Source organism: Octopus sinensis, linkage group LG19 (assembly GCF_006345805.1).
Source record: "Octopus sinensis linkage group LG19, ASM634580v1, whole genome shotgun sequence".
Lineage (NCBI taxonomy): Eukaryota > Metazoa > Mollusca > Cephalopoda > Octopoda > Octopodidae > Octopus > Octopus sinensis.
The window spans coordinates 38,433,647-38,451,822 of NC_043015.1; the positions used below are offsets into that span (position 1 = coordinate 38,433,647).

At 38.6% G+C, this 18,176-nt stretch overlaps 1 protein-coding gene across 1 annotated transcript in view; it reads left to right on the plus strand.

Annotated features, from left to right (window-relative positions):
- The first annotated feature begins 7,357 nt into the window (after positions 1-7,357).
- LOC115222386 (regucalcin-like) overlaps positions 7,358-18,176 on the plus strand; it is a 12,214-nt gene continuing 1,395 nt past the window's right edge. The window contains exons 1-5 of the mRNA XM_036511274.1: positions 7,358-7,481; positions 11,802-11,965; positions 12,337-12,519; positions 16,113-16,325; positions 16,774-16,917. Of these exons, the coding sequence (XP_036367167.1) occupies positions 11,809-11,965; positions 12,337-12,519; positions 16,113-16,325; positions 16,774-16,917 (697 nt within the window). The 5' untranslated portion in view covers positions 7,358-7,481; positions 11,802-11,808. The remainder of the gene's footprint in view (positions 7,482-11,801; positions 11,966-12,336; positions 12,520-16,112; positions 16,326-16,773; positions 16,918-18,176) is intronic.

The window sequence follows — 18,176 nt, forward strand, 5'->3', positions numbered from 1 at the left end:
TTTCTTTCCTCCACTTCACTCTCTATTTTGTATCACATCTAAACTAACTATGACTTAATTTTCCTCTCACACCGTCTCCGATGAAGGGATATTATTAATTAATATCCAAGAAACAGCTGTAAGACCTTCTATCTATAAATGCTCTAATATCTACACAGCCTTGGTTTTTTTATCTTATTACGCAAAAAATTCTTATAAACACACGCTGACATAGAACCAATGTTGAACCCTTTATTCACAATATTACCGAATCTGGCACTTAATTATGGTCTGTCTATAGCACTTCTTCAGCATTACCTGACACCTTTGGGTCTCAATGACACCATTATCTCTTGTATATATATATATATACATACATATATATGTATGTATGTATATGTATACACACACACTCACACGATTCCTATAAACACTCACTGTCTGTTGTTGCTCTGACAAAGCCTGATAAACACCTCATCTTTCTATTCACTTTCATTTTACTTTTTCTACTGTCACTCGCTTACTCCCTATTTGTTCTTTGAAAACCTCCGACTTCCACTCTGCTTCTCTACTGTGACTCCAATAAATGGAGAAACCTAATGAAATCATTCCATCTGGCTATCAAATAAAACGATAATGAAATAAAACTAAATGTGAAAAACAATCTTGTTTGTTTTCTGTGTTCTTTATGTGTACAGGCACAACTGTGAGATTAAGGAATACTCACCCTGAACTTCACAGGTTTGTTTCCCAACATATTTTTGTCCAACATGCTTACGCTTCGGTCACTTGACCACCTGAACAGGGATAAAATCTTATAGATTCCTAAAGATTAGCCTTTTGTTGCTTAATACTGTATTTGACAGATTATAAGGCCCACAGTGAAGGCATGTGGCCGAAAGTTAGAGTATTGAGGTCATGAATGTCAAAGCTATGGGTTCAATTCCAGGACCAGGCAGCATGTTGTGTCCCTAAACAAGGCACTTCACATCACATTATTCCAGTCTGCTCAGCTGAAAGCGGGACCAGTTAATTACTGGTGGAGCTCTCTCTCTCTCTCTCTCTCTCTCTCTCTCTCCTCTCTCTCTCTCTCTCTCTCTCTCTCTCTCTCTCGCTCTCTCTACCTCCATCAGTCACATTTTCAGTATTCCAGTGGGTGAAAACCGAGAGGATAGTGGGAGTATCTTCATCTGCTCATCCCTATACAAGCATCTAAAACAACTAGAGCACGGTACAAGCTACCAAGTCGTACATAATTGCTAATTATGACAGAGCAAGTCACACTATTTTCCTAAAAATACCCACCACCACCGCCGCCATCATACACACAATTTGGATCGGATGATTGCCATGTGATCATTCTTTTACTGCTGTGGCCTCTAAAATAAACGACAAACACCTCTCTCTTACAAAAATGTAATTGGGAAGTATTTTCTAGCGCAACAATGTTTACCAATGGTATTTTGTTTCGTATAAAATAACAATCAACCGGAAGGAAATTATGCAACAAGGCTTCATATACCAGTCAACAAAATGTTTAGAATTATTCTCTTCCAGACTCTTCAGAAACCAGATATAAGTTCTGGGATTGTCAAAGATCAAAACACATTAAGGGTTCACTTATAATTCTCATTGTTTTTCTTTCTCATTTTATGTGTTTCATTTAACAAGAAGAGAAACAAATATCTTCTCGAGAAGAAAATGGGAAAAAGAGGACAGACTGAGTGAAATGAGGACATGCTTGTCACAAATCAGAGAGAGTGAGTGAACCATATAAAGTAAGTGGACCTACTTGATGTAATGTGTAATGTAAGAGGCATGGAGGTGGAGTAACAAAGTTCATTTTGCAGCACTGCGGCTTCAGGTTCAATCCCACAGTGCAGAACCCTAGGCAAGTGTCTAGATATATATGCATGTTTGTGTGTCAGTGTTTGTCCCCCACACCATTGCTTGACACCGATGTTGGTGTGTTTACATTCCCATAATATAGCAGACCGATCGAATAAGTACTAGGCTTACAAAGAATAAGTTCTGGGGTTGATTTGTTTGACTAAAGGTGGTGCTCCAGCATGGCTGCAGTCAAATGACTGAAACAAGGAAAAGAATAAAAGAGTATAAGTGTAGTTGTTCAGGTGGTGAGCTGGCAGAATCGTTAACACACGGGGAAAAATGCTTAGTAGTATTTTGTCTGTCTTTGTGTTCAGAGTTCAAATTCTGCTTGGATTGACTTTGCTTTTCATCCTTCTGGGGTCAATAAAATAAATACCAGTCGAACACTAAGGTTGATGTAGTCAACTTAGCTCCTCTCTTGGAAACACTGACTTTGTGCCAAGATTCAAAACCAATATCATTATCATCATTATTTAACGTCCGCTTTCCATGCTAGCATGGGTTGGACGATTTTGACTGAGGGCTGGCGAAACCAGATGGCTGCACCAGGCTCCAATCTTGATCTGGCAGAGTTTCTACAGCTGGATACCATTCCTAACGCCAGGATGCCCTTCCTAACGCCATATATTTGTAGTTATTGCTGTTTAGCCCAAGGCAGTCCCTGAATCAGCAGGCATATGATAATAAACAATCCAACCAGATCAATGTTTCTTTTTAAGGGCACATATCCCCATGATAACCATCACCTCAAATATTATCAGGTGTTGTTGTCATTGTTTAGCCCTAGGTAGCCTAGATTCGACAGACATTCCAGCTGTGACCACCACCACTTCTTTAGAGTATGTCTAGAAGAAATTTCCACCGTGTCCTTTTTTGTATACAATGGACACAGCCATGGTTGTGTTGTATAATTAAGAGATTCACTTAATTATGTGGTTTCCTGTCCAGTTCCATTGAGAGGTACTTCGAACAAGTATCTTTCATCATAGACTTGAGCTGACCACAAAGCTTGTAGATGTTATCATTAGTTTCTCTGTTGTTGTCAAGGATGACCAAAGACATCAAAGGGTAACAAAAAGAAAGCAAAGTTTCCTTCTCAATTAATGTTGCCTCACAAGGACCAGTTTTTCGGTTTCATGGCATATAGATTCCACACCAGGACAGGATGCTGGTCTGTCGCAGGGTCACTCATTTTTGCCAGCTGAGTGGACTGGAGCAACGTGAAATGAAGTGTTTTTGCTCAAGAATATGTGTCGCCCTGTACAGGAATTGAAACCACAATCTTACAATCATGAGTCCGATACGCTAACCACTAAGCCACGCATCTCCACAAGACATCACATGAAAAAAAGAAAAAAGGCTTGGTGTGTCTGGCTGTGGCCAATCAGTCTGATGTGTTTTGCCATGGGTCAGGCATTGGTGATCTGTGGGGACAGAAGGCAAGAAGCTGGCTCTGGACTTGTGTAGTTCATGTCTTCTTCATGCTCCAGCAATCCTATTCTCTTCGTAGGAGCTGGCCCCTCTGTTGGTGCAGCTTTGCAAGGCAAGGGCAGCCCTGTGCTTGTATTTCCCAGGTGTTGGGGTTGATCTCAAAGCTTTTCAGTGAGGCCTTAAGTGTGTCCTTAAAGCACTTTTTCTGTCCACCTTCTGTGTGTTTACCTGCCACTAGTTTGCTGTAAAATAATCTCCTGGAGAGTTGTGTGTCAGGCGCACAATGCTTTTAAAAAATGTGATTGAAGGAAGATTTGGGTGTTATTTCTAGCAGATCAACTACCCGTGTAAAGATTCCCCTCATTGTTTTGTGTTTATGTGTAAAATCCTTTTCATATATCTGCCCCTCTCTCACCCCACTTTACTTTCACTCTCTCTCTCTCACTCATTCTCTCTTTATTACTCCTTACACTCACGCTAACACTCTAACTCAGTTCTCCACCTCTCTCTCTCCCCCCTCTCTCTCTCTCTCCCCTCTCTCTCTCTCTCTCTCTTCCTCTCTATATATCTATCCATCTGCTAAGACCTCCACAGGTATTCTCTCTCTCTTTCACTAGCAATTAAAACCCTGGGGTTTCGTGTATCAGAAATTAATAAAAGCTGGCAGTTCATCAGAAGGAACAAGTTAGTTTGCTGTGAGGAAGAGGAGTCTGTCATCCTGTGCAATGCCGTTCACCATAATAACTCTACACAGACATATACTACAACTGGGCTTACTAAAACACCAACAACTAAAAGGTAGATCCTTCTCTTCTCTACTTCCTTCTTCTTGGGCTTTGCACTGTGGTTGGGGGTAAGCAAGGGCCATGCTCCCAGCAGAAAATCCAGCTCAAAAGAAGCCTCATGATAGCAAAGGAGAACGGGTACCAGCCAGTCCAAAGGTTGGGGTGGGCTACACCTGCCTACGTCGGTTGCTATGGCATTGAGGTAGATAAGCCCCCCCCCCGCCCTTAACGGGGACAAAACCCGGATTTAAAACACTGGATGATGATGATGACGATGATGATAGTGGTGGTGGTGGGGGTGGTGGTGGTGACGATGATGATGACGATGACGATGACAATGATGATGACGATAATGATGATAGTTGTGAAGCTAGCTTTTTAAACCCTGCAGTCATATATAATACATTTAATTAATCCTCTCTCTTTTTGCATGTCAAAATATATTTCAACAGCAAATATTTGCTTTTTCTGTCTTCAACCAGAGAACAAGTAATTATTGATTTTGAAGGCAAAGAACTCAATCAATTTGGTGCACCAGATGGAATGACAATTGATTTAAATGACCAGGTTGACCCAAAAACAGGTACAGAATACTCAGTAATTTTGCTTGCTGTACCAAGAAAGCCTCTATATCTAGTGGCCATTCTACCTACCAGTAATAGCAGCTAATTTCCCTCAAATCATATCCTGTTATCCACAAATACTAACCAAAAATGTACTGGATTACTGCTGATCCGGAGTCAAACAGCAAATTCTTACCAGTGATGTTGAAGAAGGTTCTATGAGTCGGCCCCAAATATTAGAAAAAGCAGATCAATTTCAAAGTCAATTCTCAAATCACACACCTTCACAAGCTTTAGAAGAATGAAGAATGCATTAGATAACATAGTCTTGGATAAACGATGTGGATAAAAAGAAAGAAAGTAGTTGTGGCTGATGGTTGGAACTCTTTGATCATAGGACTTCCTGATCAGGGCTAATAAAGAACTGAGAGCAGCTATTTATATCTTTTTACATTCCAATCTTAGATCCTACATAGATCGAAGCAGGATCCTATATCCTTCTGGTAGAGATATGGTGGAGGTGGGTTGAGGTACAATAATATTCACATCAGACAAATTCTAGGGATCAACTATCATAGAGTCAAGCTTGACCCTGATCCTCCGCTCATCTCTATCTTCCATGACATGTGATAATCTCTCTCAGCACCATCCACTGATCGACATAGATTTGTGTGAAGTGAGATTCAACAATTAAGTTTCTGAAAGCTAAAATATGTCCACCTCGGTATCAATGAATAATTTTTGATAGGTTTTCAGTCACAAGTTCATCGTTGGAGGTTCATAATATTACGCAGGGGGTGTATGGTGGCAATATTTATTTGAGTTTTCCTAAATGTTTATTAACTTGTAACATGTTTGTATTTACATCCATGAGATAAGGAACATAAGAGCTAGAGTCTTCTCTACTGCATTCCGTTGGATAATATTAGGAAAGAAGTTCATAGTTATTGAAAACAGAATAGCCAGAGTGAGAACCATTGCAAGTAAGTGATGTGTCCATGAATCAACATTATAACTTAAGACTGGGAACTTTGTCGAATGTGACACAAACATGTGAAATAAGAAACAATAGAATAAGCATGAGAGGTTATCTCATTGTGAAAAGCAATAAAGCTCTGTGTGACTTCTGAATGGTTTTTGTCTGAAGTTGAATTCATTCGCTTTTTATGAGAGTAAACCAAACATTCTAGCAATTTCAATTATTTAGCAGGTAACCTCACACTTCTTTTAAAGTTTACTAGGTCAAACTTAGAAGTCACTCAATGCTGATTGGTCAAGCGATATTTGGTAATGCAATCACCTACCCACTCTCTCACAATTTCAGCCCTTGTACCTATATTAGAAGGAATTTGTAAAAGTTATAAAAAGATAATAAAAGATAAGAGGATAAAAAGATAAAGTTTTACAGAGATTCACCTGAAGAAGACTCATAAAATGAAGTGGTAAGGGGTTTGGTAGGGGAATAAGTTAAAGGGGCCAAATCTAGGAAGACCAAACAAGAAAACCACTAATTAAATTTAAATAAAATAACACTAATTGGTTAACAATTGTTAAGTTGTGTTATTATGGCATGGATAATTAGATAAAGTAAGGGGTGGTTTATTGACAGTGACTTTGAATATTTTATCAAAATATTTGTTTCTTTATTGCCTACAAGGGGCTAAACACAGAGGAGACCAACAAGGACAAACAAAGGGATTAAGTCGATTACATCGACCCCAGTGCTTAACTGGTATTTATTTAATCGACCCTGAAAAGATGAAAGGCAAAATCCACCTCTGCGGAATTTGAACTCAGAATACCCAGCGTGCTAATGTTTCTGCCAGCTCACCGCCTTATTTTATCAACATACTAGCAGTATCGCCCGGCGTTGCTCGGGTTTGTTTCGACCCTTTAGAATTGGAATTTTTGAAAAGTAAAAATTTTGCATTATGTAGTTTGTTATTCTCTTTAAGTGAACATTTTTTCTGGTTGAAATACACCGAAAAATGGCGACACAGCAGTCCAAAAATTGTAAAATATAGGGATTTCCATAGAAAAAAAAGCACCTTTTTTATGTAAATATTTTTTGGTGTTAACATGGTCCGATTTTAATTTTTTCTTCTACGGAAGAAAGAGCAAGCCTTCTTCTATCATACTCTCAACTTTGGTGAACTTGCGCTGCAGGCTCTCGGAGGAGATAGTGTTAGTTGAAAGCAACCAAACCTGCCACACACAGACAACTTCAGCTTTTATATATATAGAGAGATAGATTGGTTAAATAAAATCAAGTGATCTTACATCGACCCCAGTGCATAACTAGTACTTAATTTATCAACCCCGAAAGGATGATAGGCAAAGTCGACCTCGGCGGAATTTGAACTCAGAACATAACGGCACACAAAAAACTGCTAAACATTTCGCCCGGGGTGCTAACCTTTCTGCCAGCTCACCGCCTTTATTATCACTGTTGGTAATAAAAATCAATTAAGTGCACCTAATTTGCAATCAAATCCGACACTGATTTCTGTTCCTTGTTTTTCTTTTCCCCTCAATCCCTGTTTTCTATTTCTCGCCCTGTCACAACTCCGTCAAGGTCAGCTTATGCTTTTTTACAAGTCAAATACAATACATGTCAGGCAACTCATTTATCACTGCCGTTCACTGACCTTTCTCTCTCACATGTTACGACTGAATAATTAAAACAGAAACATTTATATCTTGCTCTCTCCCTCTCCTTCTCTCTGTCTATATCTAATATATATATATACACACATATATATATATATATATACAGACTACGTGTATATAAAAAAGAAAAAAACAGCTCATCTGTACTACCACGACAAAAAGGGTATGTTGTCCTTTTTTTTCCTTCTATCACAGGTATTTTTATTTAAACTGTTCCACCTTGCTAAACATAGCAACCGAATCTCCCACCAATCTTTGGAAAAAGAGGAATTTCGGGTCCATTCTCTCCATCTGAATTTATTATCACTAATTTCCGTAACTTTTGCATATTTCACTTTTTCTTTTTCATTTTTATATGGAAAACCTACAGAAATGTAATTCTGCAAAATGTTAGGTAAAAGTATGCATTTTCCAAAAAGTTATAAAGAAACAAACTGGGGGTGGTCGAACATGAAATTGTAACACGGTGTAATGTAAGCATCGATATATCAATCAGAGAAAGACGTCTCTGATAAGATCACTACTTCTTACAGCTTGCAATTAGATTAGTTCGATTTTCATTTCACCATTTCATTTATATGTTCCGTTTCCTTTTTCTCTTTTAATTTGCCTCACCTGAGAGTCTTACCTGGTGTTTTGTCATGCTTGAATTAGCAACTTTCAACTTGTAAAACTTCAATATTATCAAGAACTATAAAAGAACGAGGTATTTATAGTCACATCTTGATGATTAAACATGTCAATACTTCTTGCAACATCAAAACTACAGAATGCATCTTAGACTGATTCGGTTTTTTTATGTAGCAATTTTACTTTTTTACGTACAGTGTCCCCCCCCCCCTTATTCGCGGTCCCGATTATTCGCGGAATCGTAAATATCCTCCGCGATCTTTTATGGCATTTCGTGGCAATATATAGTTTTTCAAACTTTATAAGGCTAAATTATTAATACGTCCCTTGGCAGCTGAAGGTCGCTCTAATTAGAATCGCCGCGTACGTTGACACTTGAATATCTCCTTGTATATCTCATTTCTGCTTTCAATCAAACCTTGCTAATTAGACTAATCACATCTATACTTCACACAAACTCTTTTTTAAAAATCATTGCTTCATTTGCTCATACAAATTTTTTTTTATTTCTACAGGATAATTTTTAAAGTTGTGACCCATATAGCATCATTGAAATTAGGTTACCTGTTGGTCCCCCCTCTCTCTCTCTCTCTTATTATTATTATTATATTATTATTATTATTATTATTATTATTATTATTATTATTATTATTATTATTATTATAGTAGAGATTACAGTATCCAGTTGTAATACAAAGTAAATTATTCAAAAATCATGATTATTTTTAATCTCTGCTCAATCTTCCATTGGTGGTATGTGCATGTTAAGGGCGGCGAGCTGGCAGAATCGTTAGCACGCCGGGCGAAATGCTTAGCAGTATTTCGTCTGCCGCTACGTTCTGAGTTCAAATTCCGCCAAGGTCGACTTTGTCTTTCATCCTTTTGGGGTCGATAAATTAAGTACCAGTTATGCACTGGGGTTGATGTAATCAATTTAATTCGTTTGTCTGTCCTTGTTTGTCCTCTCTGTGTTTAGCTCCTTGTGGGTAGTAAAGAAATAGGTATGTGCATGTTAGACGCAATGAAGATGATTTTGTAGGTTTTTCTTTTGGAAAGCCTGCGTCCAGTAGCTATCTCCAGTATTTTGTTGCGTGATGTGTTTTTTGTAGCATGTTATTAAAGCCCTAAGATCCCGCCCAAACGAACTACACCTTCTAAGGCTCCTGGCTGTGAACATAAGCGCCAGTAAAAGGTTATAACTCTCCATGGGAAGGCACAACTGCTGGATATGTTCCGGGAAGGTAAAAGTTATGCTGCAGTAGGTCGCTGTTATGTTCTCAACGAAAGCACTGAAGCGTACAACTTGAGGGAAATTCCTCTCTCTTTCTGTTATATATGCATAAATACGGACGTAGTAGATAACAGCTAGTCCTCGGCCACCTTTTTGGACCCTGTTGTGTCCACTACTCTGATTGGTTGGTATTGGCACCAATTTGTCTCTTGCTCTATTGCCTGCCAATATGCAACCCAACCAATCGCAGTCTTCAAATAAGGTCACGTGAGACGGTCTCTTCTAAATCTCAGTTTGCACAAACTGCTCACTATAAAACTCTAGCGACACATCGAGTCGGTGTCTTTCGGTTCCAGACCTTTTGAAGTCTAGCCACTGACCACACAGGACACAGCCAGTTCTAGCGACAACACAACAGAAGCCACATAGAGATCCATCAACATCGTCCAGCAGCATTCAGTGGCCTCCATCACTGTTGCCAGCATTCTTCCTAACATCAACATCATCTCTCTACGTACACAGCAACAAGCAACGCTCGCACAGGTTTCAACACGACACTGTTTGTGAATCACTTCACCATGGTTAGCAGCAAAATACAACCTGCGAGAACTTCCTGTATCAAGTGACCGGCAACAGCATAGTAGCCACAACTTCTTGTACGACACGTACCGCACAGGCTCTGCTTCTTCCCCACAACTTCTTGGTGCAGCACTTCATCTATCGTTTACCTTGACTACGAACTGATATTTATCATCTTTGTGTCTGAACATTCTTCTAGCGTCATATTATAGACTCTTTCAATGCTCTGTACTTAATACACACACATACACATTATGTATACATGACGGCCTGTCTATTATTATGTATATATGACGCACACACAGACACACATTAACCTATCAATAAAATCTTCTCTTAAACATTCTACCCAGTTGTGTCTCTCTTTTCCTTCTGCCATTCATACGCATTTAGTCTCTTCATATATATTGTATCAACCGTGTAATGTCCAAAGGAGCCATTCTCGTCACCTTCACTTCGCTTGATCGTTTACAGCACCATACGCTACATAAAGGAGAACAAGGTGACAATCAGGACTACCATAGCAATAAGTTTCTGTGAAAGGCCAAAAAAATAACGATAGTGAGAAATAAACACATTGTCTGGACGAAATCTGCCTTGGGAGTGTAGATCAGTGACTGCAAGAAAAAACACCCCCTTCAGGGGTAACATCACCCGTGAGAAAACAGAATTTATACCAACAGTTCAACAGAAGAGGAGCAGAAAGCATTGAAGAACCGTAACCAGAACCAAAACCATTGACAAAACCGTAACTAAAACCATAATGTAAACCATTGACAGCACCAGAGCCCAAAGATTTTCAAACCAGTAAGGGATACTTTGACTGTTCCCAGAAATGGTTTTAAATAAAGTGTGTTTCCCTACATGGAGAGACAGCATCAGCCAACAAAGAAGCCATCGAGAAGTACCCCGAGACCTTCAGGCAGATCATCGAGGACAAGGGATACAAATCGAAACAGGTTTACAATATGGACAAGACTGGCTTGTTCTGGAAGAAGATGCCTTCCAGAACATACATCATAAAGGATGAAGCCAGATCCCCAGGATTTAAGGCACTGAAAGACAGAGTGATGCTAATTACGTGTGGTAATGCTGCTGGCTTCATGATGAAACCATGTAATAACATCTACGTATTTTTGCAAATGGAATATTCAAAATATTCCCATTCTTCAAAACAAATGAATAAAATGAAAGGTAATAGAAAAATACTTGACAAGAATTCTGAATCCAAATCTAAACTGGAAATAGGAAAGACTGCTGCTACAAGCAACTACTCATATACCAATTACCTTATGAAAATATGTGTGTCTGAGAAGCTGAAAACAGTGAAAGCATTTAACACAAAATATTCCTTCCATTAAGTCTGTATCAGTATTTATTTAGATAGTTTTTCATATGATTAATAATTTCTAATTACAGAAAATCTTTCTTCAGATATTGTGACTGTATCAAGAATTGTTTATAAAATATTCTTAGAATAATTATATAGGCACGGGTGTGGCTATGTGGTAAAAATCTTGCTTCCCAACCACATAGTTCCGGGTTCAGTCCCACTGTGTGGCACCTTGAGTAGATTTGGTAGACAGAAACTGAAAGAAGCCCATCATGTGTATGTGTGTGTGTTTGTCCACCTACCATTGCTTGACTACTGATGCTGGTGTGTTTATGTCTCCATAACTTAGCGGTTCAGCAAAAGAGACCGATAGAATAAGCACTACGCTTACAAAGAATAAGTCCTGGGGTTGATTTCTTTGACTAAAACCTTTAAGGTGGTACTCTAGCATGGCCACAGTCAAATAACTGAAACTAGTAATGGAATAAAAGAAAGATATATATATATATATATGCATAAATATACATACATACGTATCTATATGCATGTATCTGTCTATCTGTATATGCATGCATACACACACTCTTTCTCTCTTGTGTATATATGTGTCTGCCTGTTTGTGCGCATGTGTCTGCACACACAAATGCACATGCATATGCTATATATAAATGTTTCTTTGCATTTTTTTCTAAATGTAATTTTGTTTTCAGAAACAAGATGTCTGTATCTGTTGCCCTGAAGAATGTCTGTCAAGGAATTGGTGAGGCACCTCACTGGGTGGAAAGTACTAAATCATTGCTGTTTGTTGATGAAGAATTTGGAGGCCTCCACAAGTGGAACAGCATTGATAACACACATACCAAGTTTAATGCTGGTATGTATGTTTGTATATCTATCAACATGGGTGAGCAGAAAATTTCATAGACTGAAGGAGTGATGCTAGAGCTGTGAAATCTTGCATGCATTCATTTCAACCTTTCTTATTAATAACTCCATTGTTTCTTTCCAGGTAAACTGACATCTGAATGTTGAAAGAATACTTCAAAAGTAATTAGTTGCAACTTCCATTGATGATGATGGTAATGATCAATATATCATGCTATCATATGATATAAGACCTCTTATACGTTATTATATGATATGAACCATTTAAAATCTATTGAAAGATATCAATATCTTATCACATGAAGCTTGTGTTATATCTTTTACATCACAGTTCGTATCTTCTCTTGTGTATTTTACCAGATAAAAATGTCAGCTTCATCATACCTCGTGAATCTGGTGGTTATGTCGTATCATATAAGACCCATCTCGCTGATTTTGACTGGGAGAGTCGACAGGTGAAACCATTCCTTGATGTGGAACCAGATAAACCAGGAAACGACTTCAATGATGGCAAATGTGACAGTTATGGCAGGCTTGTGGCAGGTGAGCATTTCATTGTTTTTTTTTTTGTGTAGGAAACTGTCTCTCATAGTTCGTATTTTCAGGGTTGTTGTTAAACCCTGGGCCATCTCTTACAGGATTGTAACTTCAGAGTTTCATCAGGGGCCCTACCCCCAATGTACCTAACTTTCACTCTGAAGGTACTGACCATTGATCTATTTTGGGCAGTTTTGGTATTTGCAATGGCCAGTCTATGAGGTTTCCTGGTCAGAATGAAATCAATCTACCTTGTGTGTTTGCTGGAATGGTAGGTGGTGGGGTGCCTGGTCGCTTTCTGGAAGTGGGTTGTTGCAAATTGTTTGATGAGTTCCATAACAGAACTCCAAGAGTCTTACATCCTCACCATATTCATTCTCCTCACGGACATCACAGTAGCCATCGTGTTTTTGACCAATATGTCCTGTAAAGTCACCAGGTATGATGACTGTCAAAGGTTGTCATAGAAACACTTCTGTTTGTATATTTATACAAATCTTCATGTATGGTGAGTGTTCCATAGATGCTTGGCATCTTGTGCCATTTCTGACTTTCCATCCATGACCTCTCAGATGACTATTCAGTCTTGCTGTTTTGTAACTGTGCATATCGAGTGCATATATATATGCCAGACAGAGCTGGCAACCGGCCACGAACGGACGGTGCTTTTACGTGTCACCGGCATGGGGGCCAGCCGAGGCTGGCAACGGACGCGAACGGATGGTGCTTTTACGTGCCACCGACACGGTTGCCAGACAGAGCTGGCAAACGGCCACGAGCGGACGGTGCTTTTACGTGTCACCGGCCAGTTTATGGGTAATCCCATAAACTGGTTTTCCCTAATTTAAAAATAAATGCTACGATACACCTTAGAGTGTGCTTCTTCTTCAGATTTATGCTTTCTACAAACGGTAAATATGTATATATATGTGTGTGTGTGTGTATATATATATATATAATATATATATATATATATATATGTCATCATCATCACATCATCATCATCAACATCATCATCATCATTATCATTTAACATCTGCTTTCCATGCTGGCAAGGGTTAAACGGTTGAACTGGGGGTCTTGGAAGCCAGGAGGCTGCACCAGGCTCCAGTCTGATCTGGCATGGTTTCTACAGCTTGATGCCCTTCCTAACGCCAACCACTGATTGAGTGAAGTGAGTGCTTTTTACATGCCACCGGTACGGGTATCACAACAACAATTTCCGTTTGATTTTCATTTTGATGTTGATGTACTTGACTCAGTAAGTCTCCTCAAGCACAGTATATATATATAATCATCATCATCATCGGATAATGTCCGTTTTTCATGCTGACATGGTTTGGACGGTTTAACTGAGGACTGGGAATCCAGGAGGCTGCACCAGGCTCCAGTCTGATCTGGCATGGTTTCTATGGCTGGATGCCCTTCTTAATGCCAACCACTCCAAGAGTGTAGAGGGTGCTTTTTACATGCCACCAGCACAAATGCCCATGCATGAATGGTGCTTATGTATAGGAGTGTGAGTATATGCACTCATATGTATATATATATATGTTGCATTGTGGGTACGCACCCACACCCATGTGGGTATATGTGTAGACTGTGTTATATTACATAATCTCCGAAGAGGCCTTGTGATATTTTTGTTAATGTCTCATTTATATCTATATATTGACCAACCATAAAGGGCTAATATTGGTAAAATGAGACATAATTATCGACATGGCCGAAACAGCTGTAAGATCTAATTTATACTTATATTTATATTTACTTGTATTTATATTCTTTTTTATATATATTCTACTTATTATACAACATTACTCTCTTATGTACACTTTTTTATGTACATTCCTTTATGTACACTGATTTGTTCTGCTTTTTATATTTAACCCTACAGTCTCTTATGTGGTGATTTAATAAAGTATGTGATTGAGTATTATCTGGTAATTGATATTTGATTCAGAAGTATTTCTCTATTTTCTTATCTTGTATATATATATATATATATATACATACATTAATATCGAACAATGGAAATGAGTGCTCAATACTGCATTGGTGGATGTAATTGTTTTGTTTGTTTTTTTGTGAATTAAGGTATACACAACATCTGGAATCATTCAGAACCAAAAACAAGAAACATGCAATATTCCTGTCAAATATTATATGGATATTGAAAGGAAGTAGAATAAGTAACCGCCAAATAGAATGGAACATCATTGCTAAAGTTAAACAATACGGAGGACGGCCTGCCAAATGTGAACTCTGCATTAGTGAAAAGTTAAACATTATACAATCCACAGATAACGTCCTAAACATTAGAGAGGAAACCTTCTCTCCCTGCATACAAAAACAATATTTTACACTCAAATATTTCAAAGAAGAGCCTCTCTATGTGAGGTTAACCTTGCCATAATAGCCCATTTCCTAAACCTAAACACACAAACTTTGCCCCAATGACGAATTACCTCAGTGCACAGGTATAAGAACACCGTGCCCAGGACCAAAACAAAATAATGCAAACAAATTGATCACAAAAGAAATTTGTCCAAAAGATAAATTCAAGGGAAACAAACACCCAAAAAAATGCTACCCAAGAGTAATGTCCTTGATTCATTGTTTTTTTATGCAAATTTATGAGAAATCCCGTAAATGAAGTGAGACTCATCAGAAATATTAAATTTCTAAATATCTCATAGAGATATGTACGGTGGTGGGGCGATAGAATGGTTGTATACTGTCAATTTAACGTGACAGTAGGGGATTACACCACCGCTGTTTAGCCCTAGGAAGCATCGACGCTTCCTGATGGCTTTGACACATTTTTCCCTGTGTCCTTATATATTTACGAAGGGGAGACAAACACCCCCAGCAGCCAGGCCTGCATCTAGAGACACACATGTTTCAGGATCTTTGCCCATCATCAGTCTAGAGTAGCAGAAGCCCGCCAGCCGCAGATATCTGTCTCGATTTCGCAAATATATATATCTAATTTTCAGTGAAGTTTATTCAGGGCTTCTGCTACTCTAGACCGATGATGGGCAAAGATCCTGATACATGCGTGTCTCTAGATGCAGGCCTGGCTGCTAGGGGTATTTGTCTCCCCTTCGTAAATATATAAGGACACAGGAAAAAATGTGTCGAAGTGAGACTGTCTTCCAGAATGGTGGTGAACACCTTCCTCCGTATGATTGGCTTGGAAAATTGCTAACACACCAGGATACTTTCCTACTTTTCTTAACATGAAACCACTGGTAGCCATAATTCACACACACACACACTCACACACACACTCACACACTCACACACACACACATATGTAGATATATATATCTTGTAAATGCTTTGGGATGCATTATCAGTTTTATTTCTGAAGTGTTGCAGGGTTAAGGGAGTTTCAGTATTAGACCTCTTCGTCTAATTTTTTGCTTAACCCCAAGTCAGCTCTGGCCTAGCTCCCCTTTCATTGTCAAGTGTGCACAAATTCTGAAATAATAGAATGTAATGTAACGGAAATTTGGCTGCTATTTCTAGCTTTTAGACTTGTCACTACATTTCCATGTGGACAGAATAACATACTCTAACTTTTCTCCCATTAGGTACCATGAAAACATTTACAGGCACACCTGAAATGGCTGGAGCTGGACATCTATATCGGATTGATAAAGATCTCTCGGTTAAAGTCGTCAAAGACAAGATCAATATATCTAATGGCATGACATGGACATCAGATGACAAAACCATGTTCTACACCCATTCTCTTCCAAGAAAAGTATTTTCTTATGACTATGATATTTCTACAGGGGAAATGTGTAAGTATTGTCAGTCTTAATTATTTTCTTAATTACTAACTTAACGATCCAAGCAGAATTTCAACTCAGAATCTAAAATCTTGCTTTGGAATAACAAAAACGCATTTGGTCTGCTGTTCTTCCAGTTTTGTGACAAATATTTAATAATATTTAATTCAATTCAATCAAATTTATTGTTTTTGTATTTACAAAGACTTATTCTTGAAACAATTTTCATTTGCTTCTCCAGTTGGTGTACAATCTCGTTAGAATAAGATTTAGTCTTGTATTTGTAATTTGTGAGATGTTGGAAAGCTTTAACTAAGATTGTCCATGCGATCAGAAGACAAATTTCTTAGTAACAGTTTAAAACATGGAATCCAAAAGGCAATGAATTTAATTAACCCTTCCAGTGTTTTCATGAAACTATTTCGTTTTAACAATAAATATTCTCCGTTTCCTTCTTTAGCCAGAGAACAAGTGGTTATCGATTTTGAAGGCAAAGAACTCCATGAATTTGGGGTACCAGATGGAATGACAATTGATTTAAATGACAAAATATGGTTGGCTTGTTATTACAGTAGTCAAGTATTCCAGATTGACCCAGAAACAGGTACAGAAAATATTATTTCTTTACCCAAAAGCCTTGCTAGATGAGACAAGAGTGTTCTCCCTTTCTTGTAGCCATTTTCCCTACCAAAATTTCCTGGCAAACCTCCTTCAAATCATATTCTGTTATCCACACTGTGTCTGTATAAAAGATGAGGTGGTCACAGCTGGAACAGCTTTGATCGTAGATAGATGTGACTGATCCGGGCTTATCAACAACTGATTATTCGTTCTCCTGATATACTTTGCAAGCAACACATCCATGTGGAGGAGGCAAGGGAGAAACATGGCAGCTGATTAAGAGAGAGACTGGTGTACATCAGATGCCTGTCATCATCATCATCATCAACATCACTTCTGCCACCACCATCACCACCACTTCTGCCTGCCACCACCACCCCTGCCACCACCACCCCTGCCACTCATTACAGCCATCATCTTCATTGTTTTGTCTGGATTTCAGTAAAAAGTGTTTATTACACACATGTGAGTGAGAACACTGAGAGATATTTTTGGTATCTAACATATGTCAGATACTGCGAGCGCTGCTTCTGATTGGTCAATCCATGGTGATGACCCGAGGTCACGGTGACAGCGCTGCTTCTGATTGGTCAATCCATGGTGATGACCCGAGGTCACGGTGACGGCACTACTTTTGTCATTCATAAGTTACAACTAAACGTGAAGAATTTAGTTATTGGGTTAATAAAATATGGTCGTTTATTCGTGTGTAATAAATAAAATACCAAACTCATTCCCTATGGATACCGTATTTATTACAACGAGTGGCTTGTAAACGTATCTAACTCACTTTCGCTCGTTAGATACGATTACAAGCCACTCGTAATAAATACGGTATCCATAGGGAACTCGTTTGGTATTCTCTATTTGTTAATACCAAAATAAAAAGGTATTTAGTATGACTGCTAGGTGAACTTAGTAGTTGGCTATGTCTACCTTGGATAAACACTTCATATATAATAAGCACGGATGGCTGAGTGGATAGAGTCACAGACTACCAGCAGTGAGGTGAGTGGTTCACATCCCAGTGCTAGTAGCAGATTGTGCTTGTGGCCATGGCACTAAACTTTCAAATGGCCAAGTCCACCTAGTTTGCAAAGGGATACCACATGAGAGGAACAACTTAGTACCGTGAGCAGTGGCAGAACTGTAACTGTGTAAAGTTTTTCATGAACATGCAGTGGAGAGTTCAAATTTCATTGAGGGCAGTAAAGGGCAGAGTGCAGGAAGGTATTTCTGATG